Source organism: Lissotriton helveticus, chromosome 11, assembly GCF_964261635.1.
Source record: "Lissotriton helveticus chromosome 11, aLisHel1.1, whole genome shotgun sequence".
NCBI lineage: Eukaryota > Metazoa > Chordata > Amphibia > Caudata > Salamandridae > Lissotriton > Lissotriton helveticus.
In genome coordinates this window covers 359,900,414-359,925,260 of record NC_136072.1, presented here as the reverse complement: position 1 = coordinate 359,925,260, position 24,847 = coordinate 359,900,414, and the positions used below count along the sequence as shown (strand labels likewise).

At 44.6% G+C, this 24,847-nt stretch overlaps 1 protein-coding gene across 4 annotated transcripts in view; it reads left to right on the top strand.

The window, feature by feature from the left end:
• Positions 1-16,968, top strand: part of MTERF4 (mitochondrial transcription termination factor 4) — a 221,688-nt gene extending 204,720 nt beyond the window's left edge. For all 4 annotated transcript variants that reach the window (XM_078665784.1, XM_078665785.1, XM_078665783.1 and 1 more), the window contains 2 exons: positions 15,053-15,237; positions 16,356-16,968. In XM_078665784.1, coding sequence (XP_078521910.1) covers positions 15,053-15,237; positions 16,356-16,673 — 503 coding nt within the window. In that variant the 3' untranslated portion in view covers positions 16,674-16,968. The remainder of the gene's footprint in view (positions 1-15,052; positions 15,238-16,355) is intronic.
• The last annotated feature ends 7,879 nt before the right edge of the window (positions 16,969-24,847 follow it).

Below are 24,847 nucleotides of genomic sequence, written 5' to 3'. Positions count from 1 at the left end.
ACAAGCACTTTCTTCAAAACCTCCTTTTCTGGCTGTTTATCCTTCATCTGGACAAGGTTGCCCTGAGAACCAGCCCTTCTTTTCTTTGCAAGGTGGTTACTTCTTTCCACATTGGTCAAACCATCACTTTGCCCACCTTCTTTCCGCCTTCGCATCCTTCTAAGGAGGAAGAGAGGCTCCATTGTCTGGATCCAAAATGTGCGCTTTTATTTTATTTGGATTACGCTAAGCAATTCCGGGTGGATGACCTGCTTGTTGTGGGCTACGTGGGTGCCAAAAAAGGTCAGGTTCTGCACAAACAGACCTTCTCTAGGTGGATCGTTTTGTGCATTAAAGCTTGCTACTCATTGGCAAAGAAGGAGTCTCCAGTGGGACTGCGCGCCCATTCCACCAGGGCGACGGGCCCTACCACTACTTTGGGACGGGGAGTCCCTCTCAATTACTTCTGTCCACCAGCCAGTGGGCAGCTCTGCACAAGTTCACAAAACACTACTGGCTGGACAGCAAAGTCCGGAGAGACAGCTTCTTTGGCCGTACTGTTCTCCAGGACTTTCTGGTGTGAACTTGGTTTGCAGACCCACCTCTGAGGTTGGTATTGCTGGGGTATCTATTCTAAGGTAAGGAATCTATAACTAATTATATAAGGCCTGAAACCTATGGTTTTTTCAGTGAATTTCAAAGGTTTTTTAAATGCTAATTCCTAACTATATAAGGCCTGAAACCTATGGTTTTTTCAGTGAATTCGCAAGGTTTTTTAAATGCTAATTCCTAACTATATAAGGCCTGAAACCTATGGTTTTTTTCAGTGAATTGCAAAGGTTTTTTAAATGCTAATTCCTAATTATATAAGGCCTGAAACCTATGGTTTTTTCAGTGAATTTCAAAGGTTTTTTAAATGCTAATTCTATTAGCGGATAACGTTTAAATATATTAATATCCTAGTGGGACCACCTGAGCAGCCCTAAGGGGTCAGGGTGTTTCTACCCTGCCCCCTTTTTCTGTTCTACATGTTTGTTTTTCTGCTTTCTTGTGCCTAATTCCTAACTATATAAAGCCTGAAACCTATGTTTTTTTCAGTGAATTTAGGTGTGCCATACTTTTGTCATAAGTAAGACTGTTAGCGCTCTAGTTGTTCTTTAGAACACTCTGGGACATTCTGTCACTGGGCTATAGTTGGGCTACATCTGGCTGATATTTGGGCTACATTTGTTTTTTTTTGTCTCTGGTGGCCATCTTTGGGCTACATTGGGCTACATTTGGGCTCTAACATATATATAGCCCAATGTAGCCCAATATATATTTTTTCAAAGTTAATTTTCGTAAAAACCACTGGAGCATATATCTTGAGACATAGAAAAGGCACATCGGGCTACCAGTCCCTACAATTTTGCCAAGTTTGGTGGAAAACCATTCAGCCGTTAGGGCTAAAAGTGAGTCCAACCGCCCTATGGAAATGAACATGGGGAAAACACGTTTTGGGACCCCCCTTTTATCTCGGCCCCCGCTTGACGGATCCCCCCCAAACTTTCAGGGAAGGACCGGAACGCCGCGAGGCAAAGTTAAGGAAAATTTCAGGAAGATTCCTCAACCGGCGCCAAAGTTATTCCCAATAGAATGTTGCGATTTCCCTATGGAAAACAATCCTAACTATACCTATGTTTTTTTCAGTGAATTTAGGTGTGCCGTACTTTTGTCATAAGTAAGACTGTTAGCGCTCTAGTTGTTATTTAGAACACTCTGGGACATTCTGTCATTGGGCTATAGTTGGGCTACATCTGGCTGATATTTGGGCTACATTTGTTTTTTTTTGTCTCTGGTGGCCATCTTTGGGCTACATTGGGCTACATTTGGGCTCTAACATATATATAGCCCAATGTAGCCCAATATATATTTTTTCAAAGTTAATTTTCGTAAAAACCACTGGAGCATATATCTTGAGACATAGCAAAGGCACATCGGGCTACCAGTCCCTACAATTTTGCCAAGTTTGGTGGAAAACCATTCAGCCGTTCGGGCTAAAAGTGAGTCCAACCGCCCTATGGAAATTAACATGGGGAAAACACGTTTAGGGACCCCCCTTTTATCTCGGCCCCCGCTTGACGGATCCCCCCAAACTTTCAGGGAAGGACCGGAGCGCCGCGAGGCAAAGTTAAGGAAAATTTCAGGAAGATTCCTCAACCGGCGCCAAAGTTATTCCCAATAGAATGTTGCGATTTCCCTATGGAAAACAATCCTAACTATATATACCTACTGGCTATCGCCAGTAGGTTATATATATATATATATATATATATATATATATATATATATATATATATATATATATATATATATATATGTATATATATGTGTGTGTGTGTGTGTGTGTGTGTGTATATATATATATATATATATATGTGTATAGGGTATGGGTAAGCAGCAGAGAGACTCAGCTCATGCTAGGGCACCCTCTCACACAAAACCAAGCACTCTGCCTCCAGGATTGTCAAGGCCTGCCATAGGAGTGAGTAATAGGTCAATATGTGTGTGTATATATATATATATATATATATATATATATATATATATATATATATATATATATATATATAAGGTAAACAGACGTCTTGCGGCAGTTTTGCAGCTTGAAGAGACGAGGCAAACCCTGTTTTTGTTCTTGTGAATTATTTAATTTGCTCTACACCATTCCGCCATTACGCGTTTCGGCCTAACGAGGCCTTGATCACATGCAGGTGCAGACCTTTGGTGTCAATTCAATTCAATTAGTCTTTATTTCGACTTCATGTCATAAAAAACAGACATATTAAAAAAAAAAAACAATAATTAAAAAAAAAAAGATTTAGAGGAGCAAGTATACATCATCGAGTCCAGATAGTCGAACAAAAAGAGTGGACTTTTCACAATAGAACTTCTATCCAAATCTGTCCTCGGGCTGTTCCTTATCTTTGATTAGATAACATTTTCACTTAAAATCAGAAATATATTGAAATACATTAAAAAGAATTAAAAGGAACAATATTTACAAAAATTTATCAGAGGGAAACCTTATGTACAAAACATTATTTCATGAATATACAAATTACCTAGACAGTGGGAACAACTGCTGGATTCAGTTTATTCCTGCATATTGCCCACATCCAGCTAAGGAACTTAGACACAGTAATTATTACACTTTCAGAGCTGTCCGTTTTGAAGACCCTAAGGGCCTCTGTGCCTTTTTGTATGCCTTTCTGGAGGCAGATCGGCCTAATCCACCTTAATCGTGGGATTTTATACACCGGGCAAATAAACAAGATGTGAGCAAGGCTTTCCGTTTGTGTAATGCAGAAGGGGCACATAACACCTCCACCAGTGGACCATTTGCCTGTAAAGATATTAATTGGCAAAGTGCCCACCCTGTATTGATGGAACCGTTTCCTGTCCTCAGGGATTGTAATAAGGTCACAATAGGGTTCATATGCTGGTAGGTGTTAAAGCTCCAGAAACTCACATTGTAATGAGGGCACAATACATCTTTGAAAGTCTCGTAGAGAGACCATCGACCAATACAGTTCCTTAAGAATCTTGCGTGTGGGAAAAATATTTTGTGCGGGATTTTCCCATAGATCACCAAGGCCCATAGCAATATAGATGGCCTTGGAGTCTCGGAACCATTTTATTCGATTGGCCGTGTCCATGTCCCTAACCTCGAGGAGTGCCTGGGCATAGTGGGAGAGTTCTGGGGTGACCCAAATCCTCCGCCAGGATGCTATAGGTCTGAATTGCGCTACATCCTCTGTCCTCTGACAACCCAGGTCTATATCTAAAGGTAATAATGGGGTAGATGGAGGTAACCTCACTAGACCTCTAACAAATTTGTTTTGGGCAATTGCAAAAGCAGAAATATTACATGACCCCCACAGTTCTGCCCCATACAGCACAAATGCTCGAATTTTAGTGTCATAGATTTTAAGTGCCGGAGCTATGGGTTGGGTAGCCGAGGAGCGCAATTCCCTTAAAAGCACTCCCGCCAACTGGGCATGTCTAGTTACCAGTTGGTTAATATGTGGTTTCCATTCAAGACTTGAGCCTAGTGTAATGCCCAAGTATGTGAATGATTGGGTTTGCTCAAGTGACTCCCCATTCATTATTACTCTACCTGTCACATGCTTATGTCTATGCATTACCATGAAGTTCGTTTTAGACACATTGATAACAAGGCCATAGTCATCACAGAAGGTCTCAAAACGCCCAATTGCTCTCTGGAGGCCCTGTTGGGTCTTAGAAATCAAAAGGGTGTCATCTGCAAACATCAGCAGGGGTATTGACACACCACTAAGCTTCGGAGCGTCAGTTGGAAAGTCCTTGTAGTAGTCGATAACCCTGTTGATGTACAGAGAGAACAATGTTGGGGCCAGGACACATCCTTGTCTTACGCCTTTCAAAATTGGGAACCTATCTGTCACCTGTCCTTGTTGGCCCCACCAGACCTGGGCATAATTGTTATCATGAAGTTTAACTAAAAACGCAAGTAGTTCAAGTGGAATGCCTTGTTCCTGGAGGACCTGCCACAACTTCCCCTCGCCCCCCTTGCTGCTCGCCTGTTAGAAAATTGTTTCCACCGTCACCAAGACTCTCACTCTCCTCAGCCGATCTTAACACTGAGTTAGCGCTGTCTTGGGTGATCGGATTTACTCCCGCGGCCATCTTGGAGTGGGGTAGCCTTCGAAGGCACCCGATTGGCAACTATAAAAGGACAGCGCTGCATTGGTTCTCTAACCTGTGTGACTGACATTCCCTCCTGAGGCGTGAGCCGGGAGGTCGCTGTATTTTGTGTTTGTTAAACCTTAATTTGCACGTTTTTACTAGCTGTTCTTGCAGCGTTTTAAATTTCACTTGTTTCAGCTGAATACAAAGCTTATTTGTATTTAGATATTATTCCCTCCGCTTGACTAGAAAGCGGTGGTTTCATTCTCCCCTCGCCCGCCTTGCTGCTCGCCTGTTAGAAAATTGTTTCCACTGTCACCAAGACTCGCACTCTCCTCAGCCGATCTTAACGCTGAGTTAGCGCTGTCTTGGGTGATCGGATTTACTCCCGTGGCCATCTTGGAGTGGGGTAGCCTTCGAAGGCACCCGATTGGCCACTGCAAAAACGGAAGACTATGCCTCCGTGCAGCGGACGCGCCGGACCTGCGCCGGACCTGCGCCGGAGTCGTGCCAGAGTCCTGCCCGTCTGCGCCCGTCCACGACCGGACAGCGACCACAGACGCAGGTATTGCTATGCATAGCATTCCCTCCCCTCTGATTTATGAAAGTGCCATGCTTAAATCCCTGAGGCCTCGACATTGTATTTTACCATCGATTACACCCAAAGCTGTCAACCCTCCTTTTCCCCTCATAAAATGCTCTTCAGATCAACCCGGCGACCTAAAGCATAACTGCCTCCTCCTGCAGAAACCCCTGTTTCAGGCACGATTAAAAGCTGGCCTGCTTAACTGTCGGTCCCTAGTAAAACATTCTCTTGATTTATTCCACACCTTGGAAGAGGACAAATGGGATCTGTTGTTTCTCACCGAGACCTGGTTAGGAGATGATACTAATCCTGCGTTACACTTAGCTATTCCTTCAGGTTATAGTATATTATGTGCTAATAGACAGAGCCCACATCCTGGGGGCGGAGTGGCCATTATATACAGAGCCCACTGGACCATTTCTTCTTATCCCTACAACCAATTGGAATGCATTGAAGCGCTCCCTTTTTGCATTAAAATTTCGCCTAATTTTACCTTTTCGGGTTTCCTGGTTTATCGACCCCCCAACTCTAAATTATCTCATCTCCCTGCATTCCTAGATTACGTCCTACAAGCTTCACTGCGATATGCCAATTTTACTCTCCTTGGGTATTTTAATCTCCACGTTGACAATACCTTGGACACTACCTCCCTTAATTTTCTGTCCACTTTAGCAGATGGCGGACTGAACCAACTTATTAGATGCCCTACTCATAAAGCGGGCCACACCCTCGATCTGATTTGTACCAACCTGGACGGCTTAGCCGCTTTTGTTCCTGTTCCAGTAATTTGGTCGGATCACCTGCTTGTCCCTTTCTCATTTTCTTGCCACTGCATAAACCGACACATCTGTCCGGTCAAGCAACAGGGCACAAATTGGAGCAAGATCTCTCCTGACAACCTTGTATCTCATCTCCAACCCATTGACCTTTCAGATATGAGTTCAGATCTCGATACTCGCCTGACTAACTTTAATGATCGGATCACCTCGGTAATCAACCTTATTGCCCCAGTCAGGCCCATAAAAACTTATCGCTCTGCCCCATCGGCCCCATGGTACTCCAATGATCTTCGAAAGCTTAAATCGGAATGTAAACGCCTTGAGAGACGTTGGAGAATCACCTTCTCACCTGACCGCAAATCCCTCTATAAGTCTGCTTTAAAAAACTACAGGAAGAAGATCATCGAACATAAAAGAATTTTTCTTGAAGAAAAAATCAATCGCTCACAAAGCTCATCTAGGGAAATATTTGAGACAGTCAGATCTTTTACGGATCCCCTAGCTTTAAAACGACCTCCAGTGGTGTCACAGAGTCTTTGTGATAACCTTTCTGTTTTTTTCAAGAACAAAATAGCCACTATCTATGATTCCTTCCCCAGCAATACTCACGTAAATAAAAGCTCCATCAATCCCCCTGCCCTTGGCCCAGAGTGTACGTTCTCCGACTTTGCAGAGATTACCTTAGAACAATCTCTTATGGCACTTCTAAAAAGCAAATCCGGCTCCCCTCTTGACCCATGGCCCGCTAAGCAATATAAGTCCTTAGCCCCCATTCTTAACCCCACTCTGAATGGGATCTGGAATGATTCCTTACAGTTGGGAGTATTCCCAGACTCCTGGAAACAAGCACGACTAGTCCCTATAATTAAGAAAGCTGGTGCTGACCCAAATGAGCCCTCCAACTACAGGCCAATTTCCTTGCTACCAGCCCCTGCTTAAGTACTCGAAAGACTCGCTCAACAACAATTAGCGGGTTTTCTAGAAACATCAGGTGCTTACCATGATTCTCAGCATGGCTTTAGGCCAGGATACAGTACTGAGTCTGCACTAATTGAGATGTCAGATGCAGTACGATGGAGGATGGACGAGGGATCAAGAGCGGTGTTGGTGCTGCTGGACTTGTCAGCAGCATTCAACACCGTCTCCCACCCCCTTCTCCTCGAACGCCTCCAATCGAAGGGTATCCAGGGTACGGCCTTAAAATGGATTTCATCTTTTTTGTCCAACCGGACCCAGGCAGTGTTCACTTCCCCATTTACCTCAGAATTTCGTCCGCTTCGGTGGGGAGTCCCTCAGGGCTCCTCGCTGAGCCCCCTTTATTTCATGTTTATTTCTCACCCCTTTTTGATATCATCGCTCAAACTGGTATAAAGGTCACCTCTTATGCTGATGATATCCAGCTTTTGTTTTCATTTAACAGTATCACCCCCACAACCTTTGATCCCCTAAAAAACTGCCTCCGCACAATTGCCCAGTGGATGGACAATAATTTCCTAAGGCTGAATGCAGGAAAAACTGAGGTTCTCTTTTTCCACCAGCCGACTCCGCTTGACCCCAACATCTGGTGGCCTCTCGATTTGAGTGTCCCCCCCTCTCCCTAAAGATTCTGTGAAAAATGTAGGAGTTAGATGGGACTCCAATCTCACCCTCCACCATCAAGTTCATACAGTCTCCGCAGCATGTCTCGCCAAGATTAGAATGGTAAAAAAGTTCATCCATTTTCTGCCCAGTAACACCAGGAAGATCGTAGTACAGGCGTTAATTACTTCGCACCTGGACTACGCCAACGGCCTCTATACTGGCATGTCCATGGGTCTTTGTCATCGCCTCCAGACAGTCCAGAACGCTGCGGTCCGACTGGTTGGTGGTATTCCCTTACGTGAGAACATTTCTCCCCACCGTCGTGAACTTCACTGGCTACCGATACACAAAAGGGCAGAATTCAAAGCTTTGGTATTGGCTCATCGGGCGTTGAGAGGCAAGGGCTCTGCTTATCTTTCCACCTGCTTGATTCCTTATAACAACACTAGGACTCTACGCTCCTCCTCAAAAAATCTCCTTACTGTGCCCAGATTCAGGAAGACTCGCTCAGGCGGGAAAACATTCCCAGTGTTGACTTCGGCCCTCTGGAATAAGCTACCAAATGCCATCCGGTTGATCCAGGATGAACAACCCTTCCGGAGAGCCCTAAAAACTTACCTGTTCTGCTGATCATCTCTTTCTTTAAATAAACATCTCAGCCAGCATGTAATCACACAGGAGCGCCGGGACACCCCGTTGGGGTATCTGTGCGCGATACCAAAATACTCTAAATAAATAATAATAAACTTCTTTCGGGGCCCTAAATCGAAGGCCGATTTTAGGTCGACGAATGCAGCGTATAGTGTGCCCCCTCCTAGAACTACCGACCTCCAATAAATAGTGACAAATCTAAAAACCTGGTCCACCGTGCTTGTATGTGCACGTAACCCAGCTTGTAGAGGTGACAAGGCATCAACCTCATCAATCCAGCTTTGGATCCTCGATAGGACTAGCCTGGCCACCACCTTTTGAATGCAGTCTATTAGGCTGATTGGCCTGTAATTTGCGGGATCGGAGCGCTCACCTTTCTTAAAAATAGGGATTACCTCCGCTCCTTTCCAGGTATCTGGGATTGGGGAGCCTTTGGCAATTGCATTTGCTAAGTGCATTATATACTTTGCCCATACATCTTTCCAGTAGATGAAGAGGTCCGCTGGTGTGGTATCCAGACCTGGCGCTCTGCCTTTCGGGACAGTTTTTAGGAGGTACTCTACCTCCTTTTGACTGAACTGTAGGGGAGTTTGAGAAGCATTGGCAGGAACGATTATGGGAGATATCCCAATATCCAAGTCCTGGCAGGCAAACTGCTTCTTAAAGTACTTCACTCACATTTCGGGAGAGACATTTTTTTCTGGTTTAGCTCTGGGGCAGCCCTTGCCCCATTTTACCAGGTCCCAAAAGCCTGCCATATTTCTAGTTTTACTGGCATCATATAGTTCCTGCCAATATTTTTCACCCCTGGATTTTTTCGCTTCTCGCTGGGCATTCTTATACTTAAGCTTTGTGTCTTGGATTGCATCCCTATTTTTCGATTTTACTGCTGCAGCAAGTGTTTTATAAGTGACCCTACAGCTCTTATCATACCAGGAAACTGGTTTGTGGTTTTTAGTATTATGTCTGAATCCTATCACCTCCTTAATAAAAAATCTTTTAAGATTGTTAAAAAGTGTTAAATGAATAGGAGCAGCCTTGGACAGGGAGGCTTGATTTTGTAATCATTCCTGAAGCTTGATGGATGCCGTTTCGGCTATTTCCCCCTAACTGTGATGTGTTCCTCTTTCAATAAACATTCGGACCATTTCACCCTCCGTTGATCATTAGTTTGGACTAGGTCAATAGTTATTTGTTTGGGGTCTGTGTGCCATGCACCGTTCAGGTCCAAAGTTAGACTTAAGGGGTTATGGTCACTCTCTACTCTTTTGATAATGGACATATCATGAATAGATTCCCAAAACTCTAAGTTTACCATTATATAATCTATTCTACTAGTACGTACCCCATTGTCAAAAGTTGGTGCTCCTTCTTTGTCTGCGCTAGTCCTACCATTAACTGCACGCAACCCCTGTTCTAGGCATAGAGCTTTGAGCTGGAGTGCTGCCTGGGTCCAGCGCTTTATCGGGGGGATGTTCAGTTGCGGGATGCCCCATGCACTGTCTTCCTCCTTGGCTAAGTTAATATCGTCTTGGTCCAGGGGCTCGAAACAACAGTTAAAATCTCCTGCTATTAGGAAATGTCCTTTACCACTGAGCTTATCCAGATGGAATTCCAGCTTGGAGACTACCTCTGACTGTTTGCCACCCGGTTTTCCCCTCGCGTATACATTAATGATGTACAGATCTCTGGCATTTGGAGATTCTAGCCTTATAATGAGAATGTCGTTACAACCAGAGTCAATCTGAGTAACCATGTAACTGTCATCCTGCTTGACCCAAATGGTTAAGCCCCCCATTGGCCTACCTCTTGTAGTTTGAATTGCGGGAACAAAGAAGTTCAAATAACCCTGCCTAAACTGAGGGGCCACCTGCATAGTTTCCTGGAATAGGATGACCGTATAAAGGACAATAAATGCTAGCCAGTCTAAAGACGATAGTTTACTCTTAATACCTGCAATATTCCAGGAAACTATTAAATGGGATGACGTATTATTTAGTAGACACTCGGTGGCCTGCAGGTGAGTGCCAGTGGGGGCATTAGCAAGCGTGTTTTTGTCCCTTATTTGGACGGTAGATTCACCGCGCTGATCAGTACGACATGGGTCAAGCCTGTGATCCCCCAATAATTCTGAGACCTGGGTTTCGGGATGTTGATCCCTTAGTGCAATGGAGGTATTGCCATCTCCCTTAACTCTATCTCCTACATCTGGGCAGACCTCTAATATGGCTACCTGGGTTATGGGAAGAGGCTCATCAGTTGGTCTCCTAGCAAGTCAGTCTACCCCTTCTAACCCTGACAAGAGTGAGAAGCAATTGGACATTGGGATGTTAAAACCTTTACCAGCTAGATTTCTTGTGTATGTGTTCCATGGTCTTTGCGGTTTGGCCACTAGTGATACAGGGTAAAAGTAGCTAAGATCATGCGTTGTTATTTCTCCCTCCCCACTTTCCTGGAACCAGTCCCTCATATGTGGGATAATCCTTCGGTCCCTGAAATTTATTATGATAACATCTCCTTTTTTATCCTTTGGTCTCTGTCCCAGCCAGCCCAGTCGTCTTACATGCAATATCTCACCATCTAAGTTAGGTGATAGGGGCCGGTTGTTACGGAGCCAATAAATCACCTTGTTTTTAAGTTCTGGGTAAGTTTCCTTTTTCCCCACTGCTAGTTCAGGAACCCCAGTCAGGGCTAATACGTATGGTGCTGCTTCTGGTGGAAGATCTATATGTTGTAAGGCACCACGTGTAGATGTATTCGAGAGGTATTCCCTCGCTGCTTGTATGGGCTTGGGAACAGGTAAGCCTACTGAACCTCCCTCTTTTCCCTCTTTATCTCTTATGGGTGCAATGCCCACTTCCAAAGAGGCCCGTTTGTTCGTTTGTGAGCCACTGGTGATTCCATCTTTGGCAGCTTGAGTTATAGCCATTGTATCCTCTGTCAGTTGCCCTGATGGAATCAGATTTAGAGTGGGAGCGACCGGGACATTAAGCTGATTAGTATTGGGTATAATTACCTCCTTAAGGGACTCCATTTGGTCACAGATCCGTTTCACTCTCTCTACTAGGGGAAGCAAGAGGGATTTCAATAGGTGTTCCATAGCTCCCATTAGTTCTATATGTGAATTAGGGGGTATAGGTGGGCAGTAGGGCAGGGTTTCCCTACCTTCATTATTTAAATTTAAAGCCTTCGTAACGCCTAGGGTGGTTTTAGACGTTTTTGCACACCTTCCCACTTGACAGGTCCCCCTGCGCTTCCTTTTATTGCCCTGTCCTGGCTTTAGTGAAATATCCACCTTCATGGAAGAGACCGTTTTGGATTGGCTTGCCCCCTCAACAAGAGTTGTCATTGAGGGTTCAATACGGGAGAGGTCAGTTTCATACTCCTTACTAGAGTCAGTGGGTACGTCGTTATCTTGTAGTTGCAATGGGATACCAAGATCTCTATCTACGACCCTTTCCGTTCCATTGGAATCGGGGGTAGTGGCATGTTGAATAAGACCCAGGGAGGAATGTTTATTTTGTAATAGTTCTAAGGATTCCCTCCACTCGGTTAGGGACATTTCTCTTTCCAGAACTTTTGCTGCCCTTGTAATAAACTGGTTAAGAGTCCCTTGAACTGACCCACCCCCCAGGGATTTCCTCCACTACTTGTGCGACGATTCATTTCACTTGTAGATCGGTATGTCAAGATAAAGTCTGTAATAAGAGCAGTGGACTAGTAGTTTTTCGAACAAACAATGGATTCTCAATACGGGTCCATAAACCAGAGTCAATACCAGAGTTCTTACATGTAATGAGCCGCTATTCCGGGATCCAGTGTCAGTGGGGTGGCCCTGCCCTGCCTCCTCCTGCCCCGGACGGCCACAGACTGCCCGCCCTTTGCCCGGGGTTCGCCCGGCTCGTCCCGCGACGCGGGAGGCAAGCGGAATTTAAAGCGCCTCCGGGCGCGGTAATTGGCAAGGGCGGCCTCAGCCGCTGAGGAGTCTGGATGCTGTAGTCCTCCTCACTGCGGCCGCGATGGCATGTGCGGCGGCGGGAGGACAAAGACAGAGCCGGGCAGCAGCGTCGGGTCGAGACCCTCCAGGAACCAGCAAGACCCACAGGTGAAGTCAAGAATGCCCCGAAAGTTATTTTGCACAACCCGCTCCACCGGAGGCAAGCGGAATTAAAAGCGCCTCCGGGCACGGTAATTGGCAAGGGAGGCGTCAGCCGCTGAGGAGTCTGGATGCCGTAGTCCTCCTCACTGCGCCCGCGATGGCATGTGCGGCGGCGGGAGGACAAAGACAGAGCCGGGCAGCAGCGTCTGGTCGAGACCCTCCAGGAACCAGCAAGACCCACAGGTGAAGTCAAGAATGCCCCGAAAGTTATTTTGCACAGCCTTTGGTGTCAGTTTGGAAAGCTAACCAGAGGTGGCATAATACATGCTGCAACCCCTGGTAGGCCTAGGGTGCACCTATGCCCTGGGTACCTAGGGTACACTATACAGGGGCTCACAAGGGCGACCCAGTAACCAATCTGGTATGCACCTAAAGTACATGGCATCAATTTAGAGAGAGTACAGCTAGGCTGTGGGCCTGATCAGCAGGGCCACAGCCATACTAAAGTCGAAAAACCAGTGAAGCACAGCAAAAAGTGGGGGTAACCATAGGAAGCAGACTCTCCTACACAATTGAGGTACCGTTTCTTTCTCTACTCTTCAAGGCCCGTTGTTCTATCTAGCAGTGGGCTGAAACTTTGTCCTCTCAGTCAGCGGGCGAGATCCACTAGTCAACAAGGAGTACTTATTCATTTAAAAGAAAATATATTATCTCCGATAAAAAAGCGTCTATCCTTCCATTCGTTGTGTCGCAGGTTACATGCATCATTTTCAGCTCAGAAGGCTGTTTTTTTTTTTTTTTGCAGCTGTTGCCGGCTCTGCAGAGCCCGCAGACTTTCCTTATCTTGTCTTAAGTGAAATTTATAAAGCGCACTGACACCATAAGCTTTCCTTACTGGAAGCTTCAACACAATGCTGAGCCGCGGGGTCTGAGCTGGTTCATTATCAACCACAGTTGGGTCCTGTTGATTACTTGCATAATTGCTTTGGTTCCAGCAAACATTGAAATCACCATGGAAACACGGAGGACATTGTTTATTAATTCCACCCTCTGCCTTCCGCGCTCCCTTGCAGTGAGACAAATCTTCAAACGTGAACCACTCCTTCACAAAAGAAGGCGATTTGGGGCGTATGAGGATGGTTGGACGGAGGCTTTCAAACTGTAAGGGAGGGTGTCTACATATGTCATTAAGGTGCAGGGTGAGGGTCGGCAGGTGTTTTCAAGGCATTACGGTATATGCAGTGGCTATTCTCTTATATGCTAGCAGTAGCAGAAGTGGGTAAAGGGTATAAGCATTCAGTGTACTGCTCAGGACTTATAGTGTTTACAATAGGTATATTGTTTATAGTTAGCAGTGGCTATACTGCTCAAAACCTGCAGTGCTTTCATTTAGCAGACTGCTCATTTTCCGCAGTGCTAACAGTGGATATAGTCCGAGGGTTTGCAGTATTAATACTTGCAGACTGCTTATTGTCAGCAATGCTAGCAGTAGCTATACCCCAGACTTACAGTATTAATATATGCACAATGCTCATTGTCAGCTGGGCTAACAGTAGATATGCCCCACCAGGCATGCAGTATTAATATTTTGCACACTGCTCATTGTCGACAGTGCTAGCAGTAGATATACTAGGAAAGCTTGCAGTGTTAATATTTTGCACACTGCTCATTGTCGACAGTGCTAGCAGTAGATATACTAGGAAAGCTTGCAGTGTTAATATTTTGCACACTGCTCATTGTGTAGTTACAGTAGTTAGCAAAGGTAATGCAATGGCTAAATACCAGCCATGCCGTCATGTCAATTGTCTACGAGATGCTGATCAGTGGAGAATGAGTTAAAGAGGGACAGAAACGGAAATTGTTGACCTTGCTCTTCCAGTGTCTCCATGTTGGCAGCCTCCCAGATCACATTGTATTGTTCTGTATAGCGCTGCATTATAACGTTAAGAGGGTGAGCAGGTATGCGATTGTCAGTGGGAGGGCCACAGTCCAAAAGCTTGGTTCTGTTGCTGGAACAAAAAACAGCTTATTATTAATCACATAGGCACAACCTAGTGCATTTAGCAGTGCTTGTTTTTTTTTACCACTACTTGACAGATCTGCGCATAGTGAACACACTGTGGAGGAACCTTGTTTTCAAAGTTTCGTGCAAATTCATTTAACAACGCTAAGATGAAAACAAAAATATTAAAACAAAATATAAATTTTCAGCGGAAACTCAAACCTAACCTTAACTATATAACCACTACTGTGCCTTATGTAATATATATGTATATGTAAAATATATACATAACACCTTCCCTCGCTTTCTCTTGCCCTTTTGTGCTTAGAATTCGTAGCACTTTGGCTTTTTCTTTTCATGGGGCCCCATTCACCAAAAAAGCTGTCATTATGGCCTTCCTATTACTTAATGGATTTGGTGGTTGACATGACTCGCTTACCAGTGGTTTTCAAAGTTCATGTCAGTTAAAGGATACAGTGTGATCTTGTTCCTTAATTACTGAACTATACATCACATGTTTTTTAACGTTACTTTAAGGTGTATAATTTTAGAGCTAATTTCACTGTGGTAGTTCTGCATTTTGGTGTTAAATGACAGTACTGTTGGTGGCAATTCTCCCTTCTTTAATATTACCCTAATACTATTCGTTTTCACTGTTCTCCTTCTAGGAAGTCTTCAGCAAGTTATCGCTCATTTCCCCTGTGTTCTTATGGTCTCTCGAAAGCATGCAGATGCTGTGGTGCGCTGCCTGAAAGAGCGTTGCCTTTTTTCGGCACAGCAGTTAGCAGAGATTGTGCGGACCTGTCCTGGGATCCTGAAAGAGCAGCCAGATGAGCTGGAGTACAAGTTTCAGGTGAGGAGGAGACTGGCTCTGAAATAAGTGTACACATGCCCCAGGCACATGAAAAGAGCATGACACGAGGCCATGGATCGCTTGTTCTTTGTGCTTTCACTGATACAATGGCTGTATTGCTAATAAAGATGCATTTATGAGATTGGCTGTTAACACTAATAATAGCCTGATGTAGAATGTAAAACATACAAACTTAAAATCAACTTAACATTAAAATGCTGTATTGAAAATGGTGCCTACAGTCTAAAGTACCTGCAGGTAGACGCAGATGTACTCCCCCACGAAAAATACTGTTTTATGGCAATGTACTAATCCTAAATCTAGTAACGAAACTATTTATACATAGAACAATAAAAAAGAATAACGTCTTTGAGGAAAATCCAGTGATATGGACTCTGCTTTTTCAATACAATTGAAGGAATTGGATTATTTACTAGTGTAAAAAGAAACAGTGTATGATCATTGGCGTATCACACATGAAGCCATCTAATTTGTCCTATACATAGCTTTGGACTCTTGAGATAAATATAAGGGTGTGCTGTATATTTCTTTCTACTGTTAAAACTATTTATAAAGTGTTAGCCCTTATCCTCTGTTGATGCTAATTTAGGTAGGCCGTTATTGTTCATACTGAGACAACCATCCTTCTTACCATTCCGTTTGTCTCCTACCTAAGACCAGCAGGAGATGCCAGCGCTTTGGCGAGAGGGATTAAATGTCCATGCATACTTTTTCCCCCAAAAATAATATTGCGTCCCTTGTCATTAGATACCTTAATGTTTCCTCTCCTCACCACAGTTTGATGCGTCACTGCTGTATTTAACATTGTCACTAGGATTTATTTTTGTGGTAGGTGCTATGTGCATTCAACATTTCTGTGATTCATCAGTGACAAGAGTTCATATCAGAAATATGAAGATTCCTTTCACCAAATATTTAGGCCCTTGTCCTGAGAAGATTGGCATGTATGCGAGTTATTTTGTTAATCAAATTTTTTTTTAAAACCTATTCCTGTTTAGAGTCATCTGATCCATTCTGTTATGTTAAGGATCCAACTGACTGTTAACCAACCATCTGATGTTTTTTTTTCTGTCTCCTTCTTTCGTCTCCATTCTCAGTATGCTCACTTTCGGCTTGGTGTCCAGCAGCAAGAGGTAGTGAAGTCTAGACTTTTCGGCTTCAGTCTGTCTGAGCTAAAATATCGGCACTCTTTCTTGGAGCGCCTTGGACGATATCAAACCCCAGACAAAAAGGGGCAAACACAGATTTGCAACCCAAAGTTAAAGGAGTTGATCAATGTATCAGAAGATCTGTTTTTGTCCAAGGTTGCATTATCCAATCCAGAAGAGTTTCATGTCTTCAAGAAGCTGCTGAACCGTGAAGAAGCGGAGAAGATGGAGGAGGAGGAAGATGGAGAAAATGGAAGACTGGACTGACGGGCAAAACGGACTCTGGTGGTTAGGTTTTTAACTAGACTCCTGGTGAGGCCAGTCAGCCTGAAAGTAAAGTTATTGGAAATTGCTGTGATTGGATTAGTTAGTCTTATCATTATTTAAATCTTGCTTTTTTAAGTTCGAAAGCTTCATTGAAAATAGTAAGAACACAGTTATCATAAAGGTAATTAATCTGCAAAGCACACTAAAACTAGAAAATAAAGTAAAAAATGAATAACAATTTAGTAAGCAGAAAAATATCATACATATGTTAAGAGTAAACTATTATGCTTCAACAGAATCATCAATTATTGTATTATATCTTACTAAAGATGCCTATATATAAAAAGGGGGAGGGGAACTCGGGAAGTAAGAGGGAATTTATGATTATGAATACGTATTGTATTCTAACAGAATAATACCTATATATTTCTAATATAAAATGTGTTGATGTGATGACAAATATAAATAAAAATAAATAAATAAATGAAAATAAATAAATATATATATATATATATAAACAGAAAGTTTCCCAATAGGAATGCCGCACTTGAGGGGGTTAAAACACACGTACCACCGGTGGCAGCCTTGCAGCCTGATGCATTCAATTTCCTTTGATGCCATACGCGTTTCAAGCGTCTCTGCGCCCTTGTTCACTGGCTGACAAACGGAGAAACAGTGGCTTGATTACATGCACGGATTTTATTGAAATGTTCAAGTACCGCCCATGCAGGCTGTGGCAGAGCATTCTGGTAGTTGCCGTTCCTTCTGCCACCACTCGATCGTGCAAACCCCAGTGGAAGTCATTACTACTCCGTTTAAAATATTTCCTAAGTAGGTGGAAATTAAACTAAAAGTACCGCACCGCTCCCAATATTTGCCGGTGGCTCAGGCCCCCCTCACTCTCGTCGCTGCTCAAAGGCGTGAACAGCTGAGATCCACTTAGTTCAGCGGCGGGGCATTCCTGTGGCCGGACGAGCCACATGAATGTAGAAACAGAAAGTTGCCCAATAGGAATGCCGCACTTGAGGGGGTTAAAACACACGTACCACCGGTGGCAGCCTTGCAGCCTGATACATTTAACTTCGTTTGATGCCATACACGTTTCAAGAGTCTCTGCACCCTTGTTCACTGGCTGACAAACGGAGAAACAGTGGCTTGATTACATGCACAGCTTTTATTGAAATGTTCAAGTCCCGCCCATGCAGGCTGTGGCAGAGCATTCTGGTAGTTGCTGTTCCTTCTGCCACGCTCGATCGTGCAAACCCCAGTGGAAGTCATTACTACTCCGTTTAAAATATTTCCTAAGTAGGTGGAAATTAAACTAAAAGCACCGCACCGCTCCCAATATTTGCCGGTGGCTCAGGCCCCCCTCAATCTCGTCGCTGCTCAAAGGCGTGAACAGTTGAGATCCACTTAGTTCAGCGGCGGGGCATTCCCGTGGCCGGACCAGCCACATGAATGTAGAAACAGAAAGTTGCCCAATAGGAATGCCGCACTTGAGGGGGTTAAAACACATGTACCACCGGTGGCAGCCTTGCAGCCTGATACATTCAATTTATATATATATATATATATACACACACACACACACACACACATACCCACTGCCCGTCGCCACTGGGTAGTTCTAGTTAGGTCCGCTGTTCCATAGGAAAAAAGTTATCTGTTGCTAATAACTTGTGCCCTGTTTGAGGAATCTCCACAAAACTCTACAAAATGGTGCTACTTTGTGACTAGTTTGCGCATGGAAAGTTTTAGGGGGATCCTTCAAGTGGGGGTCGAGAAAAAAGTGTGGTCTTAAAACACAAAATCCTCATGTATTTTGCCTAGAGTTCTTTAGGCAAGGCTACAGCAAAAACAGCTGGACGAAATTACATCAAATTCGACAGGAAGCTAGTTCTTGGTACGCAGATTGTACATTTTGTGATTTGGTGTAAATCCATTTAGTATTTTTGAGAAAATATTTTTAAATATCTGGACGGGTGGTGTTTAGGTGTGCACTGATTGGCCAATTTAAAGGGGACTAGTCAATCCTGATTGGTTGGTTTCACTATGTTTTGGGAGCCATTACAAGGCCTAGGGACTTGGTCCCTGTTTCCTGTAAATGAATTTAAAAAAGGGGTAGCCCCCCCCTCGCCTTGAGACCCTCACGGGAGAGTAGTTGCTCTATACCAACCCAATTGATTGATAGTGAATGGCAGGTTTTGAGAGTCACAAAAGAAGTTCGTGAAAAGATTGATAACAGTCTTTAGTTACAATACAAATCATTTGTTTGTGGTACCATACTAATGGTTTATGTTCCAAGGTGATTTTGCCCTGTTAAAAATGCTGCCCTTCTGCTGGGATTTCATGAATCATGTTTTAAACTTGTTTCTCATGACTTTCTCATAGAGGTTATGGAAGGTGGTCCAGAAGCTAAAATAAGAGTACATTTTCTGCAAATTCACACTACCTTTCTCAACCATATGAAAATGAAGTCTGTCATTCTCAGTAATTAATGTACTTCCAACAAGAGCAGACTGTCAGTTGATTGTACTGCAGCCTCCCAGAGTGTTCTAATGAACAACTAGAGCACTAACAGTCTCACTTATGAAAAAATTGTGGCACACCTTGCTTGAATCAAACTGGTAAAACTTAAAACGTTTAGTTTAGAATCAATCGTTTTTATTGCGTGGTATCCAGGAGGTATATACACAGCTATGCTGCCTACATCAGGATGCCGGCAGAGCGTGGTGTGAACAGAAATACATAGCGTTCAGGTCTACAACCCGGATGTCGACCCAGCGGCAAATTTCAAGTATAGGTTATAAATTGGTTCACCCGTCAGTGACAACCACATTTTAGAAAGGAAACAAACAAAACATTTTGAACAACCCAGCCCACCCTCACCCGCCCCACCCACACTTTCTCCGCATCAGTTCCAACAATTGTACTCAGGACTCGTTGTCTACTCAGTGGAATACCGGGGCATTACCTAACTCCAGTCTTCGGATGGAACCGGGAGGCTCTAGTGGTATGAGCTTGAGAATCTGCAAATATTTAGGACAAGTCACTTCCCTCATATTTTTGGTGAGTATCTGTAAATAAGTTGCCCACAACTTCGCAAACTCGCTCCCCTTCCCTTCTACACTGAGCGAAAGGTGCTCCATGGCCAATTGCTGCCAAAGACGGTGTATCAAGTCGATTGATTCAGGCAGCGACGGCGACCCCCATTGTGCTAGAATGACCTGTTGCGCCGCTAGCAGTTCCATTGTGATCTGTCTACCCCTCAAAGACTGACGCACACATGAGGTAAATGTACATTGCAATACATAAGAACCTCACAACACACCGTTTTTAGCAGTACCAGCTCGGGGGCCCATTAAAACTTTTTTGCGCTACCCCGCGAGCCAGGTACTTTTTAACCATCACTCATATCATTTCAAACCCCACTACTCACTGATCACCACAACCCTACACACACCACACATAGTCAGTGTATAAGTGCTCCCTCGTAGACGTAGGTAGTAGCACACCGCATCCCCTAGAGGGGTGCGAAGACCCCAATGATGAAGCATGACACCAAGGGTCCTGTTGGTGTGGGAGGGGTATTTTAAAAACACTTAGTGCTCCCCACCATTGTAGGGACCACTCCCACCCACTAGTGGATTCCATTTGTTTTTGAAAGTCTGACCAGGGAGTACGAATCCACATCTTCTCTCTCTCCCCTATTGTTATTTTTATGCCCCTCAAAGACTTCAGTGAGAATGATTTAGAATGGGAGAGACCCAGCAGCGTGTATTCTGGGGAACGCAGCAATGTGATGTGAAATGCTGAATTAATTTCAATAACCGCTTTACAGTAGCGCACCAATTTGAGGCAATGCCAGAGTAAGTGAACTAAAGTGCCCGTTGAGCCACCGCCCTGCCAGCAGAGGTCTGTCTTGTTCTTATCCCAGCAATGCACACAAGCCGGTGTGTAATACCAGTATTCAACCACTTCATAGGCAGATTCTGCCCACGCTGTGCTGTATGCAGTGTGATGTGTTCTATATACTATATGGTCCCATTCCTTGGACGATAAGGGCCTCCCCAGGTCAGTCTCCCACCGCACTTGCACCTTTGTACGGTGTCCCTTCGGACGTGTAATAATCATAGCATATAGCTCAGAGATGAGCCTACGATCATAATTTTTGCACACCAACCATTTTTGAAACATAGTAAGGGGTCGGGACATTTGGGCAAAGTTAGCGGATTGCGTAACCCCGTGTGCGACTTGTCGGTAGTGGAATGCATCAGTAGCTAGTAAGCCATAGTCTTTGCTCAATTGGACAAAGGGGTTTAATCCTTCGGTGTCAAAAAGGGAGCCCACTCTCTTGCACCTCTCTTCCCTTCAACGATGAAATACCGGAGACGCCTGTCCCGATGGGAAATCGGAATTGTCCACAATGGGGGACATGGGTGAGGGGAATGTTGTCCAGCCTTTCGACACTGCCAACCGATCCCATACCCTAACCGTTGGTGAGGTGACGGGTGACGAATGTAGTCCCCAAGCTCTGTTTGCGGGGTAGCCACAGTTTCCGTCAGATATTCATTTCCGCTACGGATTGGTCCATGAAATTCCAGTGTTTACTGGACAGGGGCCTATTCCACTTAACGAGATAGCACAGGCATGCTGCTTGGTAGTAAGCGCCTACCAGCGGGAGACCTACCCCTCCCTGTGCTTTCTTGGAAGTAATGTGTTTTAGTAAGAAGCAAGGCTTCTTGCCCTCCCATACGAACTTAGTAATAAGCGATTGTAGTTTTTTGATTGTACCCGGTGGCGGAGACAGCAGCAACATCTGGAAGATGTAGAGGATGTGTGGTAGCACCGTCATTTTCACCGCAGCTATTCTCCCGTACCATGCCCGCTTAAGACGCGACCAGGCGTCCAGCGCCTTGGTCGTTTGATCCAATAATATTGTGTAATTGAGGGATACCGTCTTGTCAAAGGTCGAAGTCAGCCTAAGTAGGTAATGTCTATAAGCGCCCAGTGGAATGCAAAATCTTGCTGCAAGTCCAGCATCTCGCTCGTAGAAACCGAGATGTTGAGACTCTGTGACTTTGCAAAATTGACCTTAAACCCAGAGACATTCCCAAAGGCTGTAAGTTCGCTGGTCAGAGTCTGCAGATTTAGCCGGAGCTGAGTAAGCGAAAGGATCACGTTGACGGCTTACATGCTGATTTTATGCACATCCGACCCAAATTTTAGACCTACTATGTCAGGATTTGACCGAATCTGCTGGCCAAACGGCTCCATATAGAGCACAAATAAAAGCGGGGATAGGGGACAGCCCTGGCTCGTTCCCCGGTTGACAGGGAAGTGGGTCGACCTGCATCCATTAACTCGCACAGAAGCCTTGGGGGCAGCGTATAGGCACTGAATCCAACATATAAAGTTGTCTCCAAAGCCATCCCTCCGCAGCGCTGCAAGCAAGTATCCCAAGTTGACGCGATTGAAGGGCTTCTCCACACCGATAGAGAGCAGGAAGGCCTGCTTCCTCGAGCGACGCACAAGATCGATGAGGTGCAGCAGTCTTTTAGAGTTGTCTCCCCCCTGTCTAGTAGGTATGAAACCTGATTGATCGGGGTCTACTATGTCGACCTTAAGGGGGTAATGCGCAAGGCTAAAATGCCCGCGAATAACTTCGCATCGATGTTAAGAAGTGAAATGGTTCGGTAGAACCCGCACTCTCTGCCGTCTATCCCAGGCGTCAAAATGACTGAAATCGATGCTTCCGACATCGAAGGCATTACTTCCCCCGTGTCAAGAAAAGAGTTAAACAGCCAAGTTAAAAAGCGAGCCAGCTCCACACAAAATGTTTTGTAAAAAGCGGCCGGGAAGCCGTCCGTTCCTGGAGACGCAGCTATTTTTAACCTAGAAATGGCTGATATCACCTCTTCTATGCGGATCGCTGAATCTAGGTTTTTGGATGTATGTTTGGGTATGGGGTATATATCACAGGTTGTGGTATCCTCCTCACCCGACCTCTCATCACCCCTGTTCCAATTTATGCGTTGGAACACTCAGTGGTGACATCACGTAGAATGTCACCACTGTGAGCGTTCCAGAGCGAGTGCCTGAGAGCAGTGTCCGAGGAGAGCTGTGCCGCTCAGCTGTGGCTGAGGTCGTGTTATCTATAACTGGAATAAAGCATTACTTCACCCCTTCACTGTGCCTCAGTTATTGAGCCCATTTCACACTGGCGACGAGGACGAACCATCTGTAAGAAGATCACGACCTCAACACGGAGCATGAAAAGGAAATTAGGAAACGTTCAGGAAGAAAATAGAAGCTGAACTGTTTTACTTCAAAGGAAGAATTATCGAATAACATCACGAGCGGAATACAAAACATGTGACGGGAGAAAGCAGAAATCACCCAGACTTGAAAGAGTAAGGAGATAAGAAGATCGTAAAGGGTGAGTGACATCTAGAGGCACAGAGGGGAAAACAATAGTATTGAAATACAGAGAGAGGCTTTGCGCAAAACTGTGAGACTGTCGGAATACAATAAATAAACATTGGCGCAGATTATTATTGTGGACATCGATGCAGCATAGCCTTTTGTGTGCATGGCTGAGGGGAATGAAAATATAAAATGGAATGAGAGCGGAGTGACATACTAGCTTTTGACAGGCTGGCAGAGATAAAATTCAGCGTGAGCTCTGAAGAGCGTTTGAGTGACAGCGCGAGAAGAAGTTGAGGAATGCGGAGTGGGAGGCGAGGAAGCATCGCATCGGTTCAGCAAGCAAAGGAATAGACACTAAAGCAGTGGCATTAACTGAAGTACAAATGGATAGCCCACGCAATAGAGGAACACTGAAGGTAGCATTACGAACGTTAGGCTGGAAGAGAGGAGAGCAGCTGTTATTACCTGCTGAAAGATTCGGGGCTGTGGTGACGCTTGAGAAAACCCATGTGGTACGGTTAATTGACAAATTGAGGTAAAAGCGACAGCCTGAGGTAGAAATCGACATCCTTTCACTACTTGGTGGCTTTTCCAGTCACTGGAAGAATAGGAAAATAACTGGTTTGTAGCTTAAGAGAAGAGACTCTGACTGTAAGCAGGCACAAGGAGTGGCAGTGCCATCTTGTGGGCTCCTGGGTACACTGTTTAGAAAAGCAATATTAATGTTAAATGCTCATTGGTATATAGGGAAATTTACTCAGTACCTCCCCAGTTGTTGCAAAAAGTATTACCACCCTTATTTGGGTGTAAACAGCATAACAGAGTAATTTGGAGAGCATAGAAAATGTAACGCCACCCCTCATGTTTTTATTGAGTCCAGGGGACCCCGCAATACAGTGGAAAAAGTGGAAAAAAATGTTAATGAATTATGCAGTTTTATGTGGGCCAAATCTGGGTTGGAAAGAAAAGTGGCTCTATTATCGTGTTATTTGGGGGCAGAGGGTGAAGAGGTGTTGGAGCATCTCCCAGAGCTAGGCGCACAGGAAGCTAGGGGATTGAACGAATTTGAAATAAGTATAAAAAAATTAGATTTGCACTACCTCCCCAAGACTAGCACTATAATGGAAAGATACCATTTTGGTAAAAGAGGACAAAAGGAAGGAGAATCAATAGAAGATTTTGTATCTGATTTACGCAAGCTTGCTGCAACGTGCAAGTTTGGTGGTGCAAGTGAAGAAAGGATAAGGGACCAGTTTGTGTTAGCATGCAGGACAAAACGGGTGCGTGAGCAGTTGTGGCTTAAAGACGACTCACCACTAAGGGAAGTACTCATTGTTGCCAAGCAAGTGGAACACATGATGCAATGTGTAAGCGGAATCAAACAAGACAGTGAAAGCAAGGTCAGCGAGAGCAAGGTTAAGATGAGCGAGGTGGTGGCAGAAAGTGAGGGTGTGTTAGAAGTCAAAGAACAGAAGATAGTGCACAAAGAGCAGAAGGAGAGCAAAACAGGGTGGTCCTTCAAAGGCAACTGCTATAGGTGTGGTAAACAAGGGCACATGGCAAATGATAAAGATTGCCCTGCGTTGAAATACACGTGTAGCAGGCGTGGCAGGAAAGGTCATTTTAGACAGTACTGCAGGAGTGGTCAGGGTTACAGGAAGCAAACAAAGGACAACACAACCAGGGTGTGTGATGAAATTATCCTGCAGGTGCAGAGTAGTCAAGTCAGCAATCCTAAAGACACC